At 42.6% G+C, this 27,777-nt stretch overlaps 2 protein-coding genes across 2 annotated transcripts in view; one reads left to right on the top strand and one right to left on the bottom strand.

The window, feature by feature from the left end:
- Positions 1 to 17,708, top strand: part of inppl1a (inositol polyphosphate phosphatase-like 1a) — a 30,615-nt gene extending 12,907 nt beyond the window's left edge. Inside the window, exons 6-28 of the mRNA XM_079573412.1 lie at positions 1,849 to 1,995; positions 3,158 to 3,248; positions 3,760 to 3,849; positions 4,212 to 4,310; positions 5,094 to 5,244; positions 5,335 to 5,441; positions 5,940 to 6,042; positions 7,190 to 7,386; positions 7,481 to 7,598; positions 7,691 to 7,787; positions 7,890 to 8,028; positions 10,436 to 10,535; positions 10,630 to 10,718; positions 10,801 to 10,882; positions 11,431 to 11,520; positions 11,604 to 11,717; positions 12,064 to 12,240; positions 13,282 to 13,437; positions 13,506 to 13,590; positions 13,667 to 13,753; positions 14,393 to 15,122; positions 16,532 to 16,665; positions 16,750 to 17,708. Of these exons, the coding sequence (XP_079429538.1) occupies positions 1,849 to 1,995; positions 3,158 to 3,248; positions 3,760 to 3,849; positions 4,212 to 4,310; positions 5,094 to 5,244; positions 5,335 to 5,441; positions 5,940 to 6,042; positions 7,190 to 7,386; positions 7,481 to 7,598; positions 7,691 to 7,787; positions 7,890 to 8,028; positions 10,436 to 10,535; positions 10,630 to 10,718; positions 10,801 to 10,882; positions 11,431 to 11,520; positions 11,604 to 11,717; positions 12,064 to 12,240; positions 13,282 to 13,437; positions 13,506 to 13,590; positions 13,667 to 13,753; positions 14,393 to 15,122; positions 16,532 to 16,665; positions 16,750 to 16,852 (3,286 nt within the window). The 3' untranslated portion in view covers positions 16,853 to 17,708. The remainder of the gene's footprint in view (positions 1 to 1,848; positions 1,996 to 3,157; positions 3,249 to 3,759; positions 3,850 to 4,211; positions 4,311 to 5,093; positions 5,245 to 5,334; positions 5,442 to 5,939; positions 6,043 to 7,189; positions 7,387 to 7,480; positions 7,599 to 7,690; positions 7,788 to 7,889; positions 8,029 to 10,435; positions 10,536 to 10,629; positions 10,719 to 10,800; positions 10,883 to 11,430; positions 11,521 to 11,603; positions 11,718 to 12,063; positions 12,241 to 13,281; positions 13,438 to 13,505; positions 13,591 to 13,666; positions 13,754 to 14,392; positions 15,123 to 16,531; positions 16,666 to 16,749) is intronic.
- Positions 17,709 to 18,993: 1,285 nt separating this feature from the next.
- On the bottom strand, positions 18,994 to 21,668 carry phox2a (paired like homeobox 2A). Its single transcript, XM_079566473.1, has 3 exons — positions 21,186 to 21,668; positions 20,644 to 20,831; positions 18,994 to 20,448 (listed from the first exon to the last, which is right to left on the bottom strand). Exons 1-3 carry the CDS (start codon positions 21,406 to 21,408, stop codon positions 19,969 to 19,971), a joined length of 891 nt encoding a protein of 296 aa, XP_079422599.1. The 5' UTR covers positions 21,409 to 21,668; the 3' UTR covers positions 18,994 to 19,968.
- Between the last annotated feature and the right edge of the window lie 6,109 nt (positions 21,669 to 27,777).

The raw sequence follows: 27,777 nt of genomic DNA, 5'->3' as shown, positions 1-27,777 counted from the left end.
TTATTTAAAGAGGCCCTTCTGAGCTCGCTCTGTATAGCTATAGTTGAATGTAGCCTTGTGGGTTTATAGATGTGGTGTTGTGGCATGAAATATGGTCGGGGCAGCGCGTGGGGGGTGGGGGAAGTCGCACTGGAAAAGTCTGCGTCTGGCCCGTGTTCGCCTGTGTCTGTGGGTGGTATAGACTCCAGTCAGCGCCCTGGATTAGAGGAAGTGTGTGATTCTTAAAGCCCTGACTGTACAGATCTACAAAGGCATGTGAACTTTATTTTTAGGCAAGGCAACATTAAGGACATTGTAAACGAGCCGAGAAGAAGCCAACCTTTTTAAACCGTCATATCATCACAATACCAAAGTAGAATACAGGGGTTCAAACTGTTATTAGACATCTCTGATTGTTCCTATCTTGGTTTGTAGCAGATACTTATATCTACACTGAATACCATACCAATATACGTTAAAAATAGAAACTTAAAAGCAACAAAGAAACTTGTATGTACAACAGGGGTAGGCAACGTCCGGCCCGCGGCCAAAATGCGTCCCTCCAGCATAGAACCACTGGCTCCCATGATGATTTTAAGAAATATTATTAAGCAAAATCAGCCGTCAAATACCTGTGAAAGTGCCCTAAAATGTTGAAAACACTATCAATAACTTCCAAACTTCCAAGAGCATACACCCAACTTCCATATTACGACAGATTATAATAAATAACACTGGGATTTGGAGAATTTGGGCTTCACTTTGGGCCACAATTGGGAGGTTTGGCCCCTGAACTCTTCGCAGGGAAGGAAAATTGGCCCACCACTAAGCTAACTTGCCTATCACTCATATACATGTGTTTCTAATGACATCACGCATAGTTCCGGCTGCCATTTTGAGTAGCAGTACTACAACAGGTAACAATATCTCTACTCAGGATGAAAATGAAAGACAACTGATCGACAGTGGCATTTTCATGTACTTGTAATCATTGACAGTTAAAACACAGCCCCAGAGATGCACGTTTATGTGAAATAACCAGCAAATGTGGCACAGACGAAGCATATCTGTCTGTCGAGCTACAGCAGGATTTACTAAAGATCTGCTTCACTCCTCAGACTAAATTAACACATCAAAGAGGAAACAGAAAACCTTTCTCTGGGATTTTTACAGTTTGTCATGTCTACAGTCTCAATCTGAGTCAGTGTTTAAGCTGCTCAAGATGATAGCATGCTACCAGTTTGCAACTGTCATCAATCAACTGTCAATGGCTTCAACACGATAAACACATGTGTGGCTCACATCTATGAACACTGAGGAAATACTACAGTAACAGCTCATCTCTGACCTCTGTCACATGTTGTATCCAAGGCTAGATGTTTGGAGTGTGGTTCAGGTCTTTCTCTTGGAGAGGTTGGAGCTGAGCTGTTGAAGCTTAATGCTATCCGGTAGCATTCTAACGTCTTGAGCAGCTTTAACACTGACTCACTGGTTTCTTCACATAAATGTGGGGTCGTGTATTTACTGCTTTCTTCATAAGCAACGATTTACGAGTAAATACAAATATTAAAAATGGCCGCCATAACAACAAAAGGCATGTATACAGTATGGCTGTGCAATTGATTCACAAGATGATATGGTCAAGAAGTGTTACAGCACCATTGATATGTTGGCATACAGTTAGCTATTAAAGGACTGCTGTAAGCTTTTATATTGATATTTCCCACTACTGCCTGAAGAGGGAGCTCCAGCTACATGAGTTACATCTCACTGAATGCAGATAGATTTTAATACAAGCAGGTTTATGAGCCACAGTTATGCATGACATGTCCACTTTACAACTTTGCTTCTTTCTTTCTTGTGTTTTAGCGCTCCAGCAGCTAACGGCCTGAGCACTATTTCTCACGAATACCTAAAGGGCAGCTACGCTCTGGACCTCGAGGCGGTCAAACAAGGCGCCTGCTCTCTCCCTCACCTCAACAAGACTCTGGTGTCGTCCTGTAAACGTCTCAATGGGTAAGAACTCTGTGACACACAAGTGGTTCCTTACAGCAGGCCAGGGGTCAGATTGTCCTGTTTTGTAATGTCATTATCATACTGCATTGTTGATCTTCTCAGGACGTGATTGTGACTGTGTGGTCAGATTGTGGGCTGTGTTTTATGTCTGTAACCCGTTCCTTTGTTAAATTGGAGGAGGGGGGCAAAGTCTGGCAGCCTAATCTGGCAACTTGCAGTCTGTACGCCCCCCTCCTGTAAACAGAGGTACTGCATCATGTTGTTCCCTAATACATACCTGGAGTTTTGTTTGTGCCATTTATGGATTTTAAGTAGCCTATTATTTATATCACGAGATTCTGCTTTTCTGGACCTTCCTCATTTTAACCATTACAACAGTCAAATTGCCTCTGCTTAATATTGTTTGTCGATGATAGCTTACTTTTTCTTTTTCATCAAGGGAATGAAACTCCTGTATGATGGAGGTAATGTTGAGTCATTGTGCTGTGAGCCACTGTGAGCACAATTAATTTACAATAATCCTGTTCTAGACTATAAAATAAGCCCTTGGTATGACATTGAAACCATCCTGACTTGACTATGAATGAAAATTGCGTAAATAAAGTTGCTGCATTTGTCCTGCTCCTCCTTGTTTTGGGTGCAGTCACTTATGTTGCACATTCAAACATTATGCCGTGTGTTAGAACATTGTAATTGTAGGAGCCTAAATCCTATATTTGTTCTGTTAATACAATAGTTTATATATTTTTTGTTGTTGCCATAATTACTTTCTGTTTGGTTCTGATTTGTTTATGTTAGTTTTTTATTGTTTTGTTTTTATTTTTTTATGTGATTTTTGGTTAATGGTTATTTAATTATTTTTGTTTGCCACCCCTTATATTTAATCACCTGTCTGTTTTGTCTTTTGTCAAGTTTTTTTTACTAACTAAAGAGTTTTTAAATGCACTAGTCTCCTTGGATTTCATTGTTGCCATGGTTTCGGATTATGAATTGTGGACACGCTCAGGCAGTGATTCATGCTTGCTTGATTAAACTACCGAACTTATAGCAATGTTTACTCATCTTATTAATATGTATGAACATTTTTCTCACAAATACTCAGTGTTTGGCTTGATGATGATGATGTTTTGATGCAAATGTTTTTTTTTTTTTTACGAAACAGGGAGGTGGATAAGGTGTTGTCTGGGCTGGAGATCCTGTCCAAAGTCTTCGACCAACAAAGTGCCTTCATGGTGTCAAAGATGATCCAGCAGGTAAATGTTTATAATTCTATGTGTAGGTGGTGGATTATTACGCTGTTTAATCACTGTGGAATGGACATGATCATATTTTCCTTGTCATAGTCTTCATATTTGTAGGATTTATAGACACAAGTGACAATTAGAAATATCTAAAGCAACTGATTTCCCATTGAAGCAGAATTTGTGACGTAACGCCATTAAGTAACCAGTTAGCACGTTTTTAAATCCTCTTATACACTGGACTCTGGTGTGCACTGCAGCCAATCAGAGCAAGTCGCAGTTTTATGGAATAATACAGCGTGAGAAAGTTCTTGGCACTCACTTGACATGAAGCAAAGCCTAGAGAAGTCATATGTTTGTTTAGTGTGTGCGCTGTACCTGGATTACAATTGTGTCCTAGTTTAAAGCATAGGTAAGTGCAAGTTTGTGAACCTTTTTTAATTAGCTAGAGTATGTTTTAGACATTTTGCTAATATAGAAAATGCATCTAACCCAGTTTTGTTCCCCTTTTGTGTCTAAATAGTCTGTAAATCAAGGTGGTGACCAGGAGTTGGAGAACCTTGTGACAAAGCTCGCCATCCTCAAAGACCTGCTTTCCTCAATAGAGAAGAAGGTATGTGGGTTTTTGTTCTTTTCTTCGACGTTTGCATTATTGTGTGGCCCTTGTTTTGTAATCCAGCCGGTGCTTTCCTTCGGTAACGCAAAAAAATATAGTTTTCAAAGTGGGACAAGCTGCTTAGGAAGGAAACGGCCACAGCGCAATCAGGCTGCAGACAATATCTTGCCTCATGTGTTGTCACTCTGCCACACGTTAGCTCCTCCAGGAAATAGGAAGCTGTTTCCTTGTTGACACCAACAATGGGAGAGGAAAACAGCCGAGGCGTGTTTTTGGTGCATGAGTTTTGTGCTTCTAACCGTGTCTCGAGCTGCAATGCCCCTTTTTCGTATTTATTCGTTTACTTTTCTCTCCCTCAGGCCCTGAAAGCTCTCCAGGACATGAGTTTGACCTCTCCGTGCTCCCCTCCTCCACCCTCCATGCGCAATAGTAAAGCCATCCCAGTGCAAGCCTTTGAGGTACACAGAACGCCTGCTCCAAAGACTCTCACACACTGCCGCATAAAATGGTTCTTCTGCTGTTTGACGTTTTTAGTTCCCTTGATTTTTGCCTTGACCTCTCCCAAAGATATCTCTCTAAATAGAAGATGTCTTTGTGCTCTAGGGCTGCAACAATAAAGTGCATTAATTATTCTACATGCTTTACAGAACAGGAATTATGTAGTAAAGTACATAGAGTTACACTTAAAGGAGTTTAAAAATGTTAAAATTGTGTATTTTCCTCCCCCTACTTGCTCCAGCAATGTCCTAATGTGTAGAATGAGCCCAGACCTATTCACCACAACTGCTGCTAAAATCCTGCACTGTCACTAAAAAAGGGTTTGTGCCATCATGCACAAGCTTAATATAGAAGCTGCAGTTACACGTAAGACCTGAGGTGGCAGTAGTGAGTATAAAAATGACAACTTGCATCCAGAAGCAAATATAGTCAATATATAAACATAGATAAAAAGCAAAAGAGTTCTTCAGATGCCACTGGTGCAGCCTGTATCGCATGTCTTTTCTATGTTCACATATTTTTTTGTTTATTTATTTTTTACCATTAATCAAAGTTTATTGAGTGTTTTCTAAAATGTATCAACATGCTATGAAATACCAATGCTTTAAATCCTGGTGACGTTGTGTATCCTGTTTGCAAAGGACAGACGAGGTTACTGTGATTAAGTGGTTTAAAAAGTTAAATATTTAGTGTAATTTATTGAGTTTTCAAAACACTTTTAATCCCCATGTTGTTGTGTCCAGGTGAAGCTGGACGTGTACCTGGCCGAGCTGACAAAGATTGGTAAAAGTCAGAAGTACACTTTATCTGTGGATGTGGAGGTAGGAAGACTTGTGGTGATGAAGAAGGTGAAAGACAGCCAGGAAGACTGGACTACCTTCACACATGACAAAAGTGAGACATTCAGTCACAAAGTCCACGTCTTTAACACATGCATCATTTCACTTCTCCTTCGTGCTCAACACGTCTCTCTGTCGTCCGCAGTTCGTCAGCTGATCAAGTCGCAGAGAGTTCAGAATAAACTGGGCATTGTCTTTGAAAAGGAGAAGGACAAAAGCCAAAGGAAAGACTTTATCTTTGCAAGTGCCAAGGTCAGCCAATGGCAAAATCTTTCAGTTTATGTCAATTATATGAACTTTATCCACATTCTGAACTTGTTTGCAAAATCTGTCTGGACACTGTCTACATTTTACCGCTTATTTTTAGTGTCCAGTATTTTATTTCGGGTTCAGTTTCTTCATTATTGCCAATCTGCATTTTTCCTATTATAAAGAGTGTACTATTACCGAGTGTTCTTTTAGTAAGACAGTTCTTTTAGGTTTGTTCACCTCATGTGACCAGATCGAAACTAGTAAAGCAGGTAAACAAACCTTCTGTCTTACTTAAAGAAGAATCAGTAATAGTTTAATCTAAAGAAGGCAGTATGAACCTTTTATGAAGTATAAAGAGTATAGTTTATCCAACACAATAAATGCATCTTATAAATGTTATTGGTGTTGCAATTATAATTTAATGGTCCAGTTTATTTGTGTCATTTAAACTGCCACTGAGTGGTTTCATGTTTCATTTTGAACATTCGTCTGTTACAGAAGCGAGAGGCGTTTTGTCAGCTGCTGCAGCTCATGAAAAACAAACATTCCAACCAGGATGAACCTGACATGATTTCCATATTTATTGGCACCTGGAACATGGGTAAAAAAAACAGTTAATCTAACAAAGGTTCTCGAGCTCTTATCTGTTCTTAGTTGTTTTAGTGGAGAGAACGTTTTGCCTCTCATTAGCAGTGTTGGCCAAGTTACTTTGAAATTGTAATATATTCTATATTAGTCATTACAGCTTTAAAGAAATACTAAGTAACTTGTTTATAAATAAATCCTTTTCGTAGTCCCTCTGGGGGTAATACAAGTGTTAATGGGTTGATTGGGGGGTCTTTCATCTCCCTCTGGTGTCTCTGGCCAGAAAACCACAATTGCAACTTTGCCTGCACCGAGTAAGAACCACCAATACACACTAATGGACCAGGCTAACTGAGGGCTAGCGCCTCTTAAACAGTATTTACACCCATGTTTTGAGAGAAAAAAAAATCTTCTTTGTGTAATTGGATGTACAATATCCCTCTCTCCCTTTGTCTTTTCTGTCAGCCTTGTATTTACTCTCACGGACAAATAATGAGAAAAAAACGTAACATGCTACGACACCTGCAGTGGAGCTTATGGCCTCTAGGGACATGAGTTACTTAGTTCTGCTTTTGAAAATGTAATGTTTGTGTTACATATTACTGTTTCAAAAATGTATCTGAGTTACATTACTTTGAGTTACTTTTGGCAAAATATAAATAGTAATAATCCCACCGAGTAAAAGTGCAGCCAACAATTTCCTTTTCCTTCATTGTCTCCCATTTGCTCATGTTTTGTTTTCACAACATTAACTGAAGATCTTGTACACCAGTGTCCAGCTTGATTTGGTGCTACATTTTATTTGCACTTGTACCTTAAGTTACTTGAACTGTAATGACTAATATATTCCCAAATTTTGTTTCAGTAATATGTTATATTCCTTAGTTACTGAAAATAATACGTCACCCCAACACATTAGCAACAGGCTGGATACTGATCTACTTACTGATCTCCTTACAGTATAAGTCATGCCTGCCCCTAAAGATAGTTATATGCTGACAAAGCTTTATGGCAAGAGGTGAAACGTCTCCAATCCTATAACAACCCGTAATGGATAACAGCTACAACTGAGAGTTTACACAATCCATCTAACTTAGTTTTATAATAATTATGCCTGTTGTCCTATTTAATAAGTTTTAATACCATTTTCTCGTTCCTCATAGGTTCTGTGCCTGCTCCGAAATGCACTGCGTCATGGGTGTTGTGCCGTGGCCTTGGGAAAACTTTAGACGAGATGACCGTAACTATCCCCCATGACTTGTATGTCTTTGGGAGCCAAGAAAACTCTGTGGGCGATCGAGAGTGGATCGAATCGCTGCGCACCTCGTTAAAAGAGCAAACAGAGCTGGATTACAAAGTGGTAAATTCATGTTCTTTAAGCAAGTTGTATTATCAAAGAATAGTGTTATATTCTAGTGCCAGGGCTAACAAACGCCTTTTTTGTTTAATTAAAGATTGCAATTCAGACGTTGTGGAACATAAAGCTGGCTGTGCTGGTGAAGCCGGAGCATGAGAATCGTATAAGCCACGTGGGAATGTCCAGTGTCAAAACAGGAATTGCTAACACACTCGGTAACCATCACAGAATTTCACTTCAATTTTCTGGCACCTAATGTACAAAATATAATCTGCTCTTTAAAGTAACCTTGTCTATGTACTGTTAGGTAACAAAGGAGCTGTGGGCGTGTCGTTTATGTTTAATGGCACATCTTTTGGTTTCGTAAACTGCCACTTGACGTCAGGGAATGAGAAAACAGCCAGGTACTGTAATGTTTGATTTCAGATATATGATTTACAGTTGATCTATACAGTATAAGATCTTAAAATGTACACATAAAACAATTAACACATGTCCTGCTTTAGGAGGAACCAGAACTATCTAGATATCCTGCGACTGCTGTCACTCGGAGATAAACAGCTGAGCTCATTTGACATTTCATTGCGTTTTACACATCTGTTTTGGCTGGGAGACCTAAACTACAGACTGGATATGGACATACAGGTAAAGTATTGGCCCTGGACTGCCCAAGGGTCCCATCTAGTGGAGAGGTTTTTGAGATAAATTGTTTTCACTGCTCGAACTACCCCCATTTATTATGCCTTAACCTGTTGATCTGGGGGTAATACAAGTGTTAATGGGATGATTGGGGAGTCATTCATCTCCCCCTGGTGTCTCTGGCCAGAAAACCACAATTGCAACTTCCCTGCACTGGGTCGGAGGCGCAATACACACTAATACACACTGATACACACTAACGGGCGGCACGGTAGCACAGCGGTTAGTGCTCTCGCTTCACAGCTAGAAGGTCCGGGTTCGATTCCCACCAGGGACGGGGCCTTTCTGTGTGGAGTTTGTATGTTCTCCCCGTGTCTGCGTAGGTTTCCTCCGGGCACTCCGGTTTCCCCTACCACTAAAAACATGCACAATAGGCCAGGATGAATGATGTGTGTGAGTGAATGTATGGTGGTCAGAGGGTCCGTTGGCGCAGACGTGTGTAGTCGCAAAAGCGCCTCTGACAGTCTCCCCCAGGGGAAACTGAAGCTACAAACGTAGCTTTCCACCACTGAGTGTGGAGTGAATGTACAATTGTCTCATGTAAAGCGCTTTGTGACTATATGTCTGTGAAAGGCGCTATATAAATAAAGATCTTCTTCTTCTTCTTCTTCTAATGGAATCATGAAGAAGAAGCTAACAGGCTAACGGGCAAAGCTAACTTCGGGCTAGCGCCACTTAAAGTGTAACTAAACACCAAATCCACTTTTTTTTGCTGATAAACGGTCTAAATGGTTGTTGAATAGAGTTAGCTACATGTCCCAGTCAATATGTTGACATTTGGTGCAAACTTGTTCAAAATCTCACTTTTGTGTCTAAAACCGCATGGTTCGCGCCCCCTACTGGTTTCACGCAGCAACTACATTTGATATTTTGTGGTTGGAGGAGAGTGTGTCCACGGCGTCCACAAAACGTCATCAGTTCTGCCTCTGTGCCTCTGTGGCCCCGCCCACACACGCCTCCGCCTCCGTCACGCAGCAACCAGGACACGCGTCGCGCAGTCAAACCAGTAGATGGCGCCCCTGCGATGCTCACACTTCGGCTGAGGTGGTGTAGAGGAATAAATCCCTTAGAAAAGCTACTGTGCGATGCTCTCTGTTTGCAGTCACTGACAGCGAGCGAGTAGATCTTTTTTTTTTTTCGTAGGATAGTTGCTACTAGTGATGCGCGGGTTGCGGGTTCCACCGTCGTCTTTACAGCAGGTTTTTGGCGTAAATATACGTCGGATTTTCATAAAACAAGCAGCGTTTTGCAGCTTGTTATCCAGAGAACGCTTTTGTGGAGCTCACGTCTCCTGTTTTGCACCGTATGTGCGACTGTGTGTGACTTCGGTTAGGCCGACCTCTGCTCTCTTCCTCTCTCCCTCTTGCCCAGCGCTCTTCGGAGGGAGAGAAAGCGAGAGCGCGCGTGATGACACGCCGGTGCTGTTCATACGGATCATATCTGTAACGCGTAATATTTAATGGTTGCGGGGCGGGTTGTAAAAATAGAACAACATTGCGGGGCGGGCTGGGTCGGGTTAGAACCTGCTCCAAATGCGGGACCCGCGGGTTGAAAAAAGCCCTGACCCGCATCACTAGTTGCTACATCAAGCAATCACAAGTCATGAGAATGTACCAACTCTCCTACGAAAAAATAAACCTTGCGCACAGTCGTGACAGCGGTAACAGCAGTCTGTCAGTCCTGTCAGATCTAGGGGCTTGGTCTGAGACTGTCAACAGAGCAGACCCCGCCCACACACTCACCCCCCTCGTCTCCCCCAAAGCCTCCGAGACCACCCCTTTCTCAGCAATTTTTGACTTGTGTTTGTGGGTGGGGAAAGGCTCTGCCACTCCCGTTTAGTTGCACTTTAAACAGTATTTACAGCCAAGTTTGAGTGAAAAAAAAATTGTCTCCATTGTATAATAGGATGTACAATATCCCTCTCTCCCTTTGTTTTTTTCTGTCAGTGTAGTATTTACTCTCACAGACAATTAATGAGTAAAAAACAAAACATGCTACGACACCTGCAGTGGCACTTATGGCCTCCAGGGGCATAAGTTACACCCGGGGGAATGTTTCACTGCACAGGCCACCGATCTTTGGCCCTCCACACCTTATACACTTTGACACTTTGCGGTGCTTGATGAAAAAAGTTTGGACACCCCTGGTATAATGCCTCATTTGAAAGCAAATACCTACAAAAGAGATCATAACTGTTTTTGTCACGTTGTCACCGTGATTTTGACATGTTTTCGTCACTTTTTTCTTATGTTTTTGTCAAGTTTTTGCCACTTTTTTGTTGAAGATTCACTTTTGACTTTGGCATCACATTTGTTTGTTTTAACATAACATCATGCCTTTTGTTTGTGTGCAGGAGATTTTAAACTACATTAATCGAAAAGAGTTTGAGCCTCTTCTCAAAGTGGACCAGCTTAATCTGGAGAGAGAGAAGAACAAGGTTTTTCTTCGCTTTGGTCAGTGATAATATAATAATAAGTAGGTTATTTGAATGTTTGTTGTGTATTAATGTATGTATAACCTTTTCTCCCATTTGTCCTATTGCTACAGCGGAGGAAGAAATCTCATTCCCGCCCACTTATCGCTATGAACGCGGCTCAAGAGACACGTATGTGTGGCAGAAGCAGAAAGCCACAGGGGTATGATCATGCACACATGCTCCGTTCTTCATGTGTCACTGGTGAAGGGGTTAACATGTTTCTATCTTCATGTTTGTTGTAGATGAGGACCAATGTTCCGTCTTGGTGCGACCGAATCCTATGGAAATCCTATCCAGAAACACATATAGTTTGCAACTCATACGGTTTGTTCACAATAATGTTTGACACATGGAGTTACAGTATTTTCTGGATGATATGTCGTACATTTTTTTCATAGTTTGGCTGGGGGTGCGACTTACAGCCACTAGAGGGCACTCTAGGCTTGTGTACCTGAACACTGAAGATTTACACACTGGTAATCGAGTAGCAGAAAGAAAGTGTGGAGTGAGCGAGAAACTTGTGAGGGACTGGCGAAAAGCGGAGGTTATTCTTACTGCAATAAAGAAAACCAAAAAGAAGCTAATCACAGGCTTAAAGCTAGATGGCCAAGAGTTTGCAAATGGGTTCTTGAACAACGTGATGCCGGGAGAGGCTTGTCAGTGGTGCAGTTATGGCTCCATGCCCCAGTAGTTGCCAAGGCTGGTGCGACTTATACTCCGGAGCGACTTGTATATGTTTTTTCTTCTTCATTATGCTTTTATGGCTGGTGTGAGTTATACCCCGAAGCATTTAGTTCAGAAAATACTGTACATTTATTGGTTGTAAATGTGTCATATAAAATAATATGACAATGATATGCTTGTGTTATCAGGTTGTACAGATGATATTGTGACCAGTGACCATTCCCCTGTGTTTGCAACCTTTGAAGTCGGTGTGACCTCGCAGTTTGTTTCTAAAAAAGGTACTGTTTATAATAATTAAAGCAAATCACCAGAATAACCGTTATGAAAAAAGTGTGACGTTTTAAACAATGTGTTAAATTAGGTCTGCCCAAATCCTCGGAGCAAGCCTACATCGAGTTCGAGAGCATAGAAGCCATCGTGAAAACGGCAAGTAGGACCAAGTTCTTCATTGAATTCTACTCCACTTGTTTGGAAGGTAAGATCAGTATTGCATTACAACTTCTCTTGCATGACGTGTTTTGTATTCCCTTTTGAAATAATTAATCACACAAATGACTACGGTCCAAAGTTAAATTGGCATAATATAATATCTTTCTTTTTGTTTGTATCCTAACCCCTCCCTCACTGCACCAGGCAGTTAGTATTTTGCATTTGTTTTTTGACCTGACTGCATGTTCCTCCCTCTCTGTTCATTGCATCGTTATTTTTTGAAATGCATCAAGAATACAGCCCGCTCCCCTTTCGGCCTCACCCATCTCCCTCTGTGACCTCCCTCCCTTCCTCCCTACCCCCCCTCCCTCTCTCAATCTCCCGTTCTCTAGAGTTTAAGAAGAGTTACGAGAACGACACTCAGAGCAGCGATAATGTCAACTTCCTGCGTGTGGGCTGGTCCAACAAGCAGCTCACAACCCTCAAACCGCTGCTGTCCGAGGTCGAGTATCTTCAGGACCAACACCTGCTGCTCACCGTTAAATCTCTGGATGGATACGAGTCCTATGGTATGTGCCACTTTCCAAAGTGTCTTTTTAGTATTACTACTACATGGTTAAAGTTTTTTTGCAGATGCATAAAGCCTCACTGGTCACCAGGGGGCACCCAAACGCTGGATGTCTTTGCACTACGAAGCGTCGTATTCTATATTTGCCTATATTGGGTGGCAAATTAATCTTTTTTAGGACTTGGGCTATGAATAGACAACACAAGGGGGAAGAAGTGGCCATAATTACTCAACCACATATATTTTACAGCACAATACCATTTAACCTCTTAACCCCCACCTTAACCAAGTGCATTTTCTCCAGTTCAGCTTTACCCAAATCTAAGAGCATGCAGCCTAAAGGCCAGTGTAACGCCTCATTTGAAAGTTAAGACCAGCAATCATCGCAATCATCGTAACTGATCTTTTTCCTTGTGTTTTTGTTACTTTTTTGTCAATTTCTTTTTTACTTTTTCATCACATTTTTGTAACTTTTTCATCTATTTTATTTACTTTTTCATCACTTTTTTGTTTCATTTTTGTCATTTTTTTGTTTCATATTTTTGTCACTTTTTCTCATTTTCTTTTTACTTTTTTGCCACATTTTTGTCACTTTTATAGTCTTAATTTTGTCACTTTTTCGTCTCATTTTTAAAAAACATTTTCATCACTTATCACTTTTTAGTTTCATTTTTGTCACTTTTTTTTAACATATTTTAGTCACTTTTTCATTTCTTTTTTTTACTTTTCGTCCCATTTTTGTCACTTTTTGTCAGTTTTTCATCACATTTTTGTTAAAAAAAAATTGAGGATTTGCGTTTTCATCCTTGTGTTTGTCTGATTTTTATCGCTATATTTTTCAAGACGTTTTAGTTTTGGGTAATGCCAACTGGAGAAAACGTGCTTGGTTCAGGTGGGGGTTAAGAGGTTAAACACCTTTCTTTAGTAAATAATGTAGTGCTATTCCACTATTCCTCTTTTTTCATGTTTATTCTCATTTCATTATTCAGCTCCTTGATGCCTGCCCTGTATAACTTGGCTGTTTTGTTTTGTGATTCACCAGGAGAGTGCGTGTTGGCTCTGAAGTCAATGATTGGCAGCACTCCACAGCAGTTTCACACCTACCTGTCCCATCGCGGGGAGGAGACGGGAAATATCCGGGGTCTGATGAGAGTCCGAGTGCCCTCTGAAAGGATGGGGACCAGGGAGAGACTCTATGGTAGGGTCTCTTACTTTAAACATGTCCCATTAGAAGTGGATATTGATGTCGTCTTAATTGTTCTGCAGAGTGGATAAGCGTGGACAAAGATGAAACTGGAGGACCAAAAGGAAAATTGACTATCCATCCAAGGATAGGGCATGAATATGTAAAGTCAGTATTTATTTATTTATGAGAAGTTTTAAAATTATTCACTGTGTTTTCGTTCATAATCTTTTGTACTTTTTAGGCCGTCTGCAGTTCGCAAACAGCTTGGAGAACTGGGCAAAGTCAGCGAGGAGGGAGAACGGAACAGCAAAGAAGAAGCCGCAGCCAGGTACAATTACTTAACCTCTTACCCATGACCCATTTTCTCCAGTTTGGTTTTACCCAAATCGAAAGGCTTCTCGACCGGAGTCTACAGCAGATAGGCCAGTGCAATGCCTCACTTGAAAGCGAAGACCTAGAACCTAGCTTTTTTGTCACTATTTTGTGACTTTTTTGTGGCTTTTTTTGTTTGTTTTTTTGTTGGTTTTTTTGTCACTTTTTATCACTTTTTTGTGGCTTTTTTTGTTACTTTTTTGTGGCCCTTTGTTGCTTTCTTTTGTTTTTTTTTGGGGCTTTTTTGTGACTTTTTTGTAACTTTTTGTCACTTTTTTGTTTCTTTTTTTGTCACTTTTTCATGTGCTAGCATCAGTTTTATTGTCATTTTATTGACGCTCTTTTGTGGTATTTTTGTTGCTTTTTCATTGCTCTTTAGTCGTATTTTCCATTTGTTGTCGTTGCCTTTCTGGCCTGTTTTTGCCACTTTTTTTTCTCGCTTTCTTGCGTTTTCATCTTCGTTTTCGTCTCATTTTTGTTGCCATTTTGAGACTTTGAAGACAAACTGGAGAAAACGTGTGGGTTAAGAGATTAAACCGATGACTGAACATGTGTGATGATTGAAGCTTGATTTGTTTGTTTTGTGCTTTTATAGACCAAAACAGGATTCTTCAGAAACCGACCCGCCCATCAACAACAGCTACAACAACCCCGCCTACTACATCCTGGAAGGTGTCCCCAACCAGTCTGCTGCCTCAGCCGAACTCCTCACATCTCCTACCTCTGCCAACGCCCCAGCAACTAAACCCGCTCCCCTTTCCTCAGGAGCTCGAGCCAAACCCCCCTGCGGCGCCCCGGGACCTTCTCACTCCCGGGTGCTTTTAACCGGACACCCTCCTGTCAGAGCCATCAGCGAGGAGGGCCCGTCTGAGGATGACGCCTCTGTCGTAGCGCCTCGGCCCGGGACGACAGGCAGCTCGCTCAATCGCCCACCGCCGGATTTCCCCCCTCCCCCTCTGCCCAAAGGAGCGATGGAGATGGAAGCGCCTTTTCCCAAACCACGACCCGCATACCCGGATATGACCGAAATCCGCATCCCCGCTGCCAGTCCCGCCGCTCCCCTCGGACTTGGAGAGGGATTCAGGCGCGGGGGAGGCGGGGCGGCGGCCGTGGCGGCAAGTTTAATGGATGACCAGTCGTGCTCCGTGCTGCAAATGGCAAAGACACTGAGTGAGAGCGAGTTTACGGGACCGACCCCGCCACGGGCCCCCTCCGCGCCGCCTCCCCTCAGGGGGCAGGCCATGGCTTTTGGACTTGACGCCTGTCGCACATTCCCTCCCAGAAATCCTATCCCCGAGAGCATAGCGGAGGACATGCCTGAAGAGGTATGCATCCGAGGGAAGTGGAAGAATTGAAAACATGGCTCTTTCAAAGTTAAAGTCTTTCAAAGAACTTATTATTAATTAACAGCTTTTATAATACTATTAATAGCACAGTTAGCTTCTTTGTGTTTTTGTGTGACATCTTATGCGTTAAGTTTGGTCATGAAAAGCTTCCCCAAACATTTGATACTGAACATTTGGAAAGTACCAATAATATATATAAAAGGTACTGGATGTATTTTAGTCTATAACACTACGCCAGACCAAATGCAGCAGGTAGTGTTCTTACTACACAGTAAGAGGGTCCCAGGTTCCATCACTGGGCCAAGTGGGGCCTTCCATGCGTCTGCATGTTCTCCCTGTGTCTGAGTCAAGAGGGTCTGAATGCTGCCGATAAAGAGTCAAGTGATCAGTGGAGCTCCACTGGAAATGACGTCATTATTTAAAGAGACTAGATGCATGACTAGATGTCATTTAATATTCGCTACTGCCACCTCAGGTCTTACGCATAACTGCAGGTTCTACATTAAGCTCGTGCATGACGGCACTTCAGACCCGAAGTAACAACTTTTTGAGTGACAGTGCAGGATTTTCGAGGCAGTTGTGGTGAACAGGTCTGGGCTCATTCTACACATTAGGACATGGCTGGAACATGTAGGGGGAGGAAAATACTTAATTTTAACAATTTTAAACTATGTATAGCCCCTTTAAATGAATCTCAATAAGACGCCTTGAGTAAACTCCACTTTCCTTAAAGCCACACTGTGTAGAATTTTACCCAATAAATACAATTATTTTCTGACCGATGTTTTCATCCTTGAAATATACCTCATAAATGCACAAACATAAGCCTTTGCTGTGAGTGGCTCAGCTCTCCTAAGACATGACACTAACTTTACCGGGAGTGGGGACGTCTCCAGCTCGTCTCCATGGAGATGTGACTAAAGTCAGCAGAATCTGAGATTAAACAGGTTAGGTTCTCATCCAAATCCATTCTTTGATTTTCCACTGCAGACTTCGTATTTTCTGTGTCGAGTTGCTGATTAGGAGTATGTTTAATACTGATGGCAACAGTATAGTCCAAAATGTTACACAGTGTGCCTTTAAGGATAGGATTAGGGTTAGTTTGGATTAGTTTGAGATAGTGTTGTCCTGTGAAGGGTTTCTTCCGCTTTCCTTACCACTTAAAACATGTTCAATGGGTTCTCCCCCAGGCATGGACATCCCTGTAAAAGATTCTGAAATTGAACTTTTTAGTTAAATAAGAGTTAAAAATCAAGTAAGGTACCTTAAAACATTCAAATGTATGTGCACAACTAATGTATTAAAGTATTACTTATTAGTGCCAATATGAACTACTTAAACAGTATTTCATCCTGAAGAGCCTTTAGTTTTGGTTTTCTGCTCCACAGGCGTTATGGGGCAGCAGCAGCTCCTCATTGTCCGTGGGTGAATCCTCGGTGGGGGAGTGGCTGCAGCGGCTGGGGCTGGAGCAGTACGAGCCGGGCCTTCTACACAATGGCTGGGATGATCTGGAGTTCCTAAGGTACTCTCATTTACAAACTCTTTCCCGGTAACCGAATTATAGCCAGTCCATGTACGAGTAATTTAATGCGTCTGCTGTCTGCAGTGACATTACCGAGGAGGACCTGGAGGAGGCCGGAGTGCTGGACCCGGCACACAAGCGGATGCTGCTGGAAAGCCTCAGACAACAGCAGCAGCAGCAGAAATAAACTGTGCTAAACCGATCTGTGAGTGGTCCAAATCTGCCTAAAGCTCCAGGTCTCGAGAGGCCAGAACCCGTATCTGAACTGGACTTCGAATCATTTTTTTTTACACTTGATGTATATATGTACTGTACTCGTCACTGTTTTAAATGTGGCCTTATTTAATATAATCATTACACTCCTTTATGTGGACAAATATAGCCATCAGCCTTAAATCTAAACAAGACTCTAGCTAGTTTTATTTATGTATGTTCGACGGGGAGAGAAATGGGAAATTTTGGGCAAGGATAATGCAAAAAGGGTTCATTTTGAAGAACTCGAATCCAAGTTTTCAGAGCACTGCTTGTCTCAGGTTTTGTTGTGGACACATGTTGTACATATTCGGAGCAACAGTTGCACCCAAGTACACAAATTGTGGCGATCTCTTACTTGGAATGTAGGCTGCTTTTAACAACAACAAAAAACGTGAGACGGTAATAATGTGGACCTAGCCCCGAAACAACATGAAATCAGCATATGTGACGTGTTGGGGCATTAGTCTTTAACATGCTAGTTTTTTCTGATAAAGGGAATAGGTTTATTGTCCAGGGAACTGCTAAAAGGCCTAGTAGAATAACAAATTGTTGTTTTGTTAAATGTTGTATACAGTTGCCATTTAATTTCCCTGTAATATAGTGAAGTCTTTTCATTCGTTTATGTATTGTTACATTTTCTTAGAGTATGCAATTTCATGTCTAAAGTTCTCTATCTGGACATCAATGACTCTCTTTAACCAGTAGATGGCGCTGCTACTTCAACCAATGCTGACGTTGGAACTTCAGATCTAAATAGTGTTCTCTCTTTTGTGTGTGCGCGGAGAATAAAGTCCCTTGTTCGTTTCAGGCCAAATTTTGTATTTTTAATTTCCATTTCTGCAGAACCTGAGCTACTACTATGTCTGTGTGCCATATCTACTTCTTATGGCCACCTCAGTGCTAGAGATGTCCTATATTGTATTAAGCCTTTTGGCGTTTCAGTGTTCGCGTGTCTGTGTATGTTGTGTGAAAAGTGTACTTGCCTATGTGTGTTGTTTTCATGTGCAAACGAGTAAATGTGTTAACTTAACCTGAGACTATAATTGCCTGATAATTGACGGTGACAGTTTTTTGTTGTAACTTATCAGTCCCCAACCTTTTTAGGTCTTGCGTTCCCCTAGAGTCTTTCATTTCTGCTCGAAGTGCCCCTTATGTCAAGAGTGGTGCCAATTAATTCGAAAATTATCAATTCAACTCAGACTTATTAGTAAATTTAGTAGTCTGTTGGGTTCCGAATAAGGCTAAAACACTCTTAAAGGAACAGGCCACTGTTTTTCCATACTGAGATATGTTCTTACCTGAGCTTACACGAGTTGATTCGTACCCGTCTGGAATTTGCCCTGCCCGTGGAAGAGCGTGGTAGCTTCCAACATCACCTCCGTTTGGAGCCATAGGAATACATTGGGCGAGGCCAAATGCTAACAACATCTGTGATCGTTTTGCGTGATTGAGGGCAGGCACAAAGATGAGACAGGTACGCATCAACTCGTCTAAGCTCAGGTAAGAACATATCTCAGTATGGAAAAACGATCGCCTGTTCCTTTAAAGGAGCTATACCTGATATTTTGTGAGGTGAAATTATTTTTTGCCCCATAAAAGTAGGCTGTAAAAGCCTGATGTGTGAAGTTTGTGCCACATTATGATTTTTTGATGTTGTGTATATTGTCAACCCAAATAGTCAATATGTGACTACAAAGGTAAACCCTTTTCTTCATATAGTGACTCTAAAGGACGAGCATCACATTTTGACGAAAAGGGTTCAAAATCAGGCATAATCCCTTTAAATGCAAACATTTTACAGGAAAATGTCACTATAGTTAGCTTTTTTTTTTAATATTTAAATGCAATTCGGTTTCATCTTTTTGATCTGAAATAATTCCCCAGATCCCCCTGTCCAAACGCTCCCGTACCCCTTGTTCGTAAACACTGGTGTAAGGAGTGCAGCAAGACTCGATACAATAAACAACTTTGACGGAAGACATCACTTAGTGCGTCCATAATGTAGATTTATTTATTGATACTCAGAGTAGTGCTATAACTTCTCATTCACTAAAACTTCTGTCCATCCATTCAGACTTTCCTAAATGTGTTGGTCCTTTGTCGACAGAATCTCAAACCTGCAAAGCAACCAAATAAAAAAACAAGAAAATCTACGTAACATTTTATATTACTAGTCACAGAGTTTTTCCGCCACACGTTTGATACAACAGTCCAAAATTGTGAGGCTTCTCTCAAGTCATTAATTCAAATAATTATAATAAATACATTACTTTTCCCTTTTTCTGTGGCGCTTCAGAGGCAGACGTGAACAGTGACCTCGATCTACAGTAAGAGCAAATGGAGGATCTTCTTTCATTGTAAGTCCATGTTGACATTGTAGTGTACACCCGTATAACCTACACTGCCTTCACACTTGGGCAAAGTTGAAAACAAAGGGGAATGAGTTTGAATGTGATGAGAACTTGCACTGAGGAGGAAACTAGGGAGGTTCCCATCACTGGTAATTGGATTGTGGGGTGACAGATTTGTAAAGTTGTTTTGCCTCGCTAGTGTCCGAGTCGGGGGCTTAAAGGAAGTTGTGCTTGCTGGTTAAGTTTGTTTTGTGTTCTCAGCAAATACTGGGGTTTGTCTCACGATTTACACTCGGACTTGACTTGCACACTGATTAGAATCTTGTTATAATAAGGCGTTTGTTGAAGGGGTGGGGGGGGGGGAAAGTTGACAAAAATGGAGAACACTGCGAGTAACGTTAAAGTGGTCTGTACATGTAAAGATTTGACTAAATTTGATACAAGAGGGAGGCATCCACGTAAACAAGTGTTTGCAGAATTTGTTGAGATTTTAAAGGTGTTTTTTTTTTCAGGTGTAACACAATGTGCACAATAATTTCCATGATACCAAGACGTTTTGTTCATCTCTAAAATTGTTCTGTCATAAAACTGTTGTCAAAGCAGGACTCGGGTTCATTTAGAGTTGTTTTCACCAAAGAACTCAGTGTTTATACTCTCCTCCAGCCGCCTGCATGTCCCAGCTCCATCATTCTGTGCTTCAGAACAGATTTGTCTTGATTGCAGGGTTGGGTTTTCTGTGGAAGGAGGACAGGACTCCAGCGAACGGCCCGGTCATACTGTCCGCGGGCTGCCAGGCTTTGAGGATCTCCTGTGTTTGAACGGCAGGTTGAGCCACGGCCGGGTTGGCGGGCCCCAGGTTTGACCAGCTGGGTGCCTTGAGCCCCTGGAGCACCGGGGAGCTGGAGGTGTTGTAGACGGTTCCCGCGGGTGCAGGGCTGGGGCTGAGGCTGGCCGGGCTGCCTAAGTTTCCATTGGCCGATCCGGGCAGTGAGGCGGTGCTGTCAGGCGTGGGGCTGCAGGTGGACTCTTTAGACTCATCATCGTCTGAGGATGACCTGGGCTCTCCGTTCTTCTTCCCAGTGGAGCTGCTGCCCGTGGAGCCCCCGTTATTGTTGGCTTTGGCATTAGCTGCCCGCTCCTGCTTGCGGAACTTGGCGCGTCTGTTCTGGAACCACACCTGGAATAAAAACAAAACAACAGTTAATTATAAAATCACTGGAGGATTGGCTCATAAACTATAATCCATAATGCTTTTTTTTTCTTTTTACTTAATATTTATTTTTACATCATGCTCCACATCCACATATTCTCATATCTCCTTGGATTAATATCAGTGATGAGCTTTACAGAGGAATAACTGAACCAAATTGACCTGTACGCGCGCCTCAGTCAGGTCTATCTTCAGTGCCAGCTCCTCGCGCGTGTAAATGTCTGGGTAGTGCGTCTCTGCGAACACGCGCTCCAGTTCTTTGAGCTGGGAGCTGGTGAATGTGGTCCGGATCCGCCGCTGCTTTCTCTTCTCGTTGAGGCCCGACGGGTCCGAAAAAAACTTGTACGGTACTGCGAAAGAGAGGCAGTGTTGAAATGCCAGTGCCAAACAAAATGCGTTCTTCAATTTTTCCCTGCATCTTGTGGCTAGTAGACAACATTTAATATATGTAATTTATTCATTTAGGCCTATTTTTTTTATTATGCATATACCAATTAGGCAATGTTAGAGGCCCTATGACTTTAAAGGTCTGAATAATAACAATAATAACAATAGTAATAATCATAATCGTAATAACCATAGCAATAATCATAATAATAAATTATAGCCTAATAATAACAATTATAAAATAATAATAATAATAGCGTAATAATGAGTATGTAAAATCCACAGGGCCTTTTTTCCACCTCTTTTTCTCGGCCTACCTGATGTGTAAGGTGTGGGCTGGTGCTCCCGCAGCGCTCCCAAGGTGCAGCTGGCCGTGCTGAGAGGAGTGCAGCCCGGGTTGGAGAATGGCCCGCTCCTTATCGGGTTGTACTGGAACGAACTGGCCTGGCTGCATGAGCTGAAGTCCGCGTAGGCCGAGGCTTCCATGGCTGCCATGCAGGAGTCATAGGAGTTCAGATAAGAGTAATCCATCTTATACATGAGGTGGACCGGATGAGTGACCTGTGCGTGCACGGGCTCACAGTGGAGAAAACAAATCAGCTGGGTGTTCAGTCCTCCGTGGCTCTTGTGACACCCAAATCCCCAAGATGCAGCAGAGTTTGTTGGTCGAAATAATTCCTCAGAGTTTCGGTTTCTGCTCAGTCCGTGCGTACTTCAGCCCGTGCGCTCGTGCTCCGTGTGACAGTCCGCGGCAGACGCACGGGTTATAATAAAGTTGGCAGCGCGCGAGACAATAGCAAGGCGGTGGTCTAGTTTCCATGACAATACCCTCTGCCTGTAACGGGCCAATGGTGGAGTCCGTGACACGCCCACAGGCCACGCTCCGCCCACGTGCACCTCAGGTACGTCAGACAAGCGCAGGATGCCCACTTTCTGCGAGACTATTGTGCGCTTTTCATCCAAACACAGACTATTTGTTTGTTCACGGAGACACGTTCAGGTTTTATTTTTTGGTGATAGCGTCGCATATGGTGCCCAATCAAAAGGTTTGAGCCATATAGGCCTGCAGGCTAATCGTTACAATCTTTAGCCCAAATAGGTCTATTACATTTCGTTTAGCAAATTTAAAGAGTTAATTTGTAGGATAATAAATCAAAAGAATAAGTAAATCCTGAAAATGTGCTGTAGGCTTGTTGCACTCATTTTATCATAGACACAGGCTATCAGTTTATGACGCAAAACCAATAAATAGCCAAAAGGCAGCTCTAGTGCCATAGCAGTGCGCATATTTGCCCTGCAAGCCTTTACGTGGTTCACAGCGTCCAGATGTGACGCTGATTGGTGAGATTAAAAGCTTTGATTCGATTCCGATCACTTTTAGGGAGATGTCACTGAAGAGCGCGTCATTTTGATATATAGAGAAAGGCTGAGGAGCGAGCGCGCAGCAGGCTAACCATAAACGCATTGACGCGTCAGAAATTGGTTTAAGTTTATTGTTCGGTGTCATACAATGTGATAAGTCATATCCCACAAGGCCCCGACACACGCAGCACAAAGAGCAGGGAAAATGTCTGAGAAGCGCCCTCCCTACACTTTAGTGGGAGGCCAAGACCACGCCGCCGTGCGTAAAATTAACAGGCTTTTTATTAGAGGATATATTTCACCGAATGATATGATCCACAAACCAAAAGGACGTCGCGGGCGCGTGCCAACAATAATTAACTTTATTCTGTGCGCGCGCTCAAAGTGCACTCTTATCTGTCCAGGGGCGCCACGATGATCCTTAATGCCATTAACCCGCTAGTGTGGCGCGCACTGTGCGTTTATTGCACTAGAACCGCACTCACATTCACAAGACATTTATTTTGCTTTTTTTTTTCTTCCTTTCATTTTTGAAGAACCGTGCGTAAACATAATGTTGTATATTTAAAAAACAAAACAAAAAACTAGGCCTTAGTGGGGCTTTATTGTGGACTACGATTTTATCCAAAGGACCCAGAATTAATTCATCCACTGTCGATCTGATGACATGCTTAACTTAATAGCTTCATTATTTGTAATTTCTCTACTCGACTATTTTTATTGTCCTCAATGTGTAGTGTGTTCAGGCAGCATCGTTTGATCAAGTGGATTTGCTGGGAAACTTTATTAGTTTCCAAGTGAAACTCGCGCCTGTGTCTGACTCCCAAAAGAGCAGCTAGAGACCCCAGCTCGCCCTCATGAAACATTTCTAGCCTAATCCCTTCAAAGAGGCAACGGTCTCTTCCAGGCTACTAATCCGCCCTTAGTGCTCGGGCGCAGGGGGAGACCTTTCCTCTGCGCATCCTTTAACTTTGGACTTTTACATTCATGGGGCCATTTGACGGAAACAGTAACGGGAGGCTTTGGCATTCATGACGTCTGAGTCAACAGAGGGACGCACAATAGTCCTCTGCTGGCTCCGAGTCCGGAGGGATCCTGAGAAACAATCCTCCATTTTAGGGATTATATATCCATGCAGACCAACAACAAAAATGTAACAATTTAACAAGTAGGCCTAACAACACCTACACTCGTGAACTACAAAATAGCCAGCTGAATTTGGCCTTACCCCGATGAATAGTCTGCGAACCACGTAAGCCTAATTCTATAATCAATGTTTAATGGCCCAAATAAAGACGTTATGCGTAAAATTGCGCGTAATCGAATTATGCTCTTTTTTGCTGATGCAGACGGCTGCTGCAAATCTCTGCTTTGTCATTAATATTTTAAGTTAGACGAGGTCTTGTGTGCAGCCCCTTCCACCCCACTTTGGTCAATTGGCATATTCTGTATCAAAATCTTAATCAAATTGCCCAGATTGGCCGTGTCTGTCGTCTCAGGGGGTTCGCTTTCGCACGGTGCATGTGGAGCGAGGTTAGCGCAGTGATGATGTTGAATGGCTGCACCTTGTGATGGATGGAGGGATGGTCTTGTTGGAGAGATGGAGGAGTGCATGGATATAGACAGGACATAAGGGATGAGTAAACGATAGGCCAGCCGACGCACTGCGTTAAAGAAAGGCCACGCCGGAGGCCCAGGCCGGTATCTGTCGTGCAACACGCGGTGGTGGTCCAATCCAAGTGAAACTGTCACTCAGAGCGCGCGACTACCAGCTCCATCCATCATCCTGCATGCACAAAACATCATGTCCCACATGTTTCCCATGAGGAAGCATCCCTCCACAGCATCAGGTGTAATCGTTACAATTTAAACAAATACTTGAGCATTTATATTTTTAATTTGTAACCAAGGGCCCAAGGGCCTCTCTCACTTGTTGAAACGCATAAGCCGAGTTTATACCACCAGTGATTTGAACATGACATCATCGCCTTCTGAGGACGATAAGGCCTAGGATACTGTGAAGGGCGGTGTGCCGTTAAAGCGCGGCCAATAGGCGAAAGCAACAGCCGTAGGAACAGCAGAGCTGCACATTTGATTTCGTTGATGATGGATGATTGATAAGGCAAGTAGGGGCGAGGCCCGGGGCCTGGGGACCCTCGGCAATGCGCCTGTCCCTGCATTTTACCCTCCAATTACAGATATATACCGTGACGCGTCAGCTCGACGGCCCGTCATGCAGGTCAGGAACAGGGGTTCAGCACAGATTTATCTAGAAAGTAATTGGGCCTTAACAGAATATTCCAGTCCATTTGTTTGTTTTTCCGAGGCTAAATTTAGCCTAATTTTATTTCATTTTGTCACAACACATTAACCTTTTCATTAGACCAATGCTGGTGAAATGAAATAGACTAAAATAGGCTAAAATATAACTTTCAGTGAAGATAGAACGTGTTCAGATGGAAATATGCCACAATTGGCTATCGTTTCGAAGCTCGATCACCGATTCCAATTTGAGCACTACTTCCATCAGCCCAACATTACGCAGCGAGGATGCGGCTGGTTTACCACGGCGAGCCAGTAATATTGTAATGGATGGCTGCGTGTTATTTAAAAAAGAAGCTTTTTATAAGAAAAAGATGGTCCCGCGAGACCACGGCACACTCATCCTTCGCGCACACCACAGCTGGAGCAGAGTATGGCCGTGCGTACGGCAGCTTCTCCAAACAACGCTAATTAGATCTGCAGCTCTGGCCCCGCGCTCTGAAAGCAGCCCAGCGGCGGGGCGCGCGGAGCTGTGGAAACTTAATTCAATTAAATTCCCTCTAAACTAATTAGGCTGCAATCTGCCACGCGAGCTGTCCCTGAGCAAGGTTCGAATTAGGCGAAATGGATTTGTTCCTTTTCTTTAAAAGAAAGGCGGACAGACTGGTGTGTTTTGCTGGGTCCTTTTTATGCGTCTTTTATGCTAATTATCTCTGGGGAACGGCCAGCACCGAGGGGACGTCATCTTGTGTACGTAATGCATCCACCTGCGTAACCCTGAAATTTCGAGCACAGAGGTCAGCCTGTCGGAAAGATATCCAAAGACACAATAGTAGCGTTAGCTGTGTGGGAATTCAGCGCTGCACCAGTGAGTATGTGAGCTCTTCTTAAACACGGAGCTGAGTGGACTCTGGTAATAGAGATGCGATCGATCGCTTTCCTGAGGGAGCGCACTGAGGGAGCGAGAGATGAGAGTGCAGAGGGACACAGATGAAAATGCCCCGTTAAGAGCAGGACAGATATGATAATGGGGTAGCTTCTAGTCGTTCATCATTCAGCACCTCCACCTGGCTGCACCTCTATAGGCCGCTGCTGTTCAGGCTGGAAACTATTTTCAAGAGGAAATGCCATCGGCCCACAAAAAGCAACTAATGAGAAGAATATCCCAAGCATCCGAACAAAGGTGAGAGGACAGGCAGGCAGATGGGTGCAGAGTAACGAGCTATACCCGGTAAAGAGTCAAGAGAAGAGAGAGTGCAGTGCGCAGGGAAATAGTAGATGGAGGCTCGGACGATAGAGGGCCAGGTTTCTGTTTCCCCATAATCTAATCAGAGAAATGGCAGCAGTCAGAAATAGCCTGACGGACAGACTAAGAGCCTCTTCTCTTTCTACTCCTCCTCCTTATTCTAGTCTTCCTCCTCGGGGAGGGTAAATGGATACACACAAACACATACATGCCAACTTGGCTTCCTAAAACCATAAAGTGTAAGTGTTTGAGGGATAGGGGAGATGGGAACAGCCTGAAGGTAACAGAGCTTCAAACTTGATCTACTGTCCAGATGCAGCCATCATAAGAGAGGGCTTCACAATAAGCTCTGATGTGAAAGGCAAGAGCATCCAGATGGTATTTGCAGCATGTTTCCAGAATTCATCTCATGTTTGTATGGATGAATTTATTAAAAGTACAGTGATTGATCAAGCACAGAATGACGAGGAATGCTGTTCTATATTGCATGTGTTGGCACCATGCAAGAAAACGGGCATATTCCTTATTGATTATTATTATTAAAGCCACAAATTCTGTTTTAGTTCAGTGGCGTACGTGAATATGAGCGGAAGAAAGACTTTTCAGAGTAATAAAAAGCTGCTGCCATAGGGGAGTGATTTAGAAACAATATAATTACCCTGCCTCCACCACAGGAGACAGCCGTGACTGCGGTGTCAGATATTGTTGGGGGGTCCAGGTCCAGGTGGAGCACATTTAAAAATGAAAGGCTTTACTTCATGTTAATTCCACCCAATATGGGGGACATCCCTGCAGCATGCATGGGTGCCATTTCGTGTCACGCTGCATTCCCTCCCAATGTCCCAACGCGACACATCCTTTACAAGCCCAAATTCCAAACAAATTCCGGTGTCTTGTCATTTCACAAGGTGGACAAGCGTCATTGTGGCAGGAATTCCCACCCAGGCTCTGCAGACGCATCCATCAGGAGTGTCAGGGCAAAACAAAAACACACAATTCTCTTTTTGTTGTCATGGCTTTATTTACACGGTGTAGGCTGGGATACAAGAGTGAAAAACGCCAATACATATGCGCTTTGACAGCATGCTCTTTAAACATTAATGACAAACAACTCTGAATATTTATGTTGCCCTGCTAAATTTCTCTTTCCGGACACTTTAAAGACAGCTGAGCGTCTAAGAATCTGCGCTAACTCACTTTAAAATACAGATACATTAACCAAAGCGATCGACAAGGCAGTTTTATGAACCATATCTCATCAAGACGGCTGTACAATTTAAGGTGGGGCTATTGCTTCAAATAAACTCTGCATCTGCATGTTTATCACTATGACTGTGCTGCTGGTGAACGTCACGTGCTTCACAGCGGAGACAAATCAGAGACTGATGTACGAGGGCTGCCCAATGCCCGTGTTATCACAATATTGGGTGAGGCACTGTCCATACTGTCACAAAATCACTGAAGTCTTTTATTGTCTGACAGGGATTTACACATTTTTTAACAGAGCCTACAACAAAAATGCATGGACACTTAAAAATGTGCAGAAGTTCAGTTTCAGTCAGGATTTTAGTTAAGTTAAGTTAAATTTTTGCCTCGTTTTGAACCTGATGTCCCCCCTTTTTGGGGATTATTTGATGGGAAAAGCAAATGGCTTATGATAATTCCTTTTGTCTTTAAATGGTTTAGTAAAATATTGCAATAAAGATCGTTCTCCTGCAGCCCAACAATGTACAATCTTTGGTCATTTCACCGACAGACACTTCTCTCATCCTTCGGTTTCGCTAACAAACCTCCAAAATGCCACTGTTTGCTGTTCCTGACCGATACATTTAAATACAGTGTTAAATAGTCTTCAAAAGAACATACACTGACTATGGCAACACTATTTTTAAGTCACTATGAGTGTGATTTTAAAGTGACTTGTGTTATACACGACTATTTCTAAGACATTTAATTTGTATATGTGCAAGTAACATGAAGGTGTAGTGCAAATTATGTCTATCTAATGGCACCTTGCTTATGAAAAAATATTTAAAGTG

This window comes from Gobius niger, assembly GCF_951799975.1.
Source record: "Gobius niger genome assembly, chromosome: 1".
Classification (NCBI taxonomy): Eukaryota; Metazoa; Chordata; class Actinopteri; order Gobiiformes; family Gobiidae; genus Gobius; species Gobius niger.
Note: the sequence above shows the minus strand (reverse complement) of the source record. Positions and strands in the feature narration are given on the sequence as shown.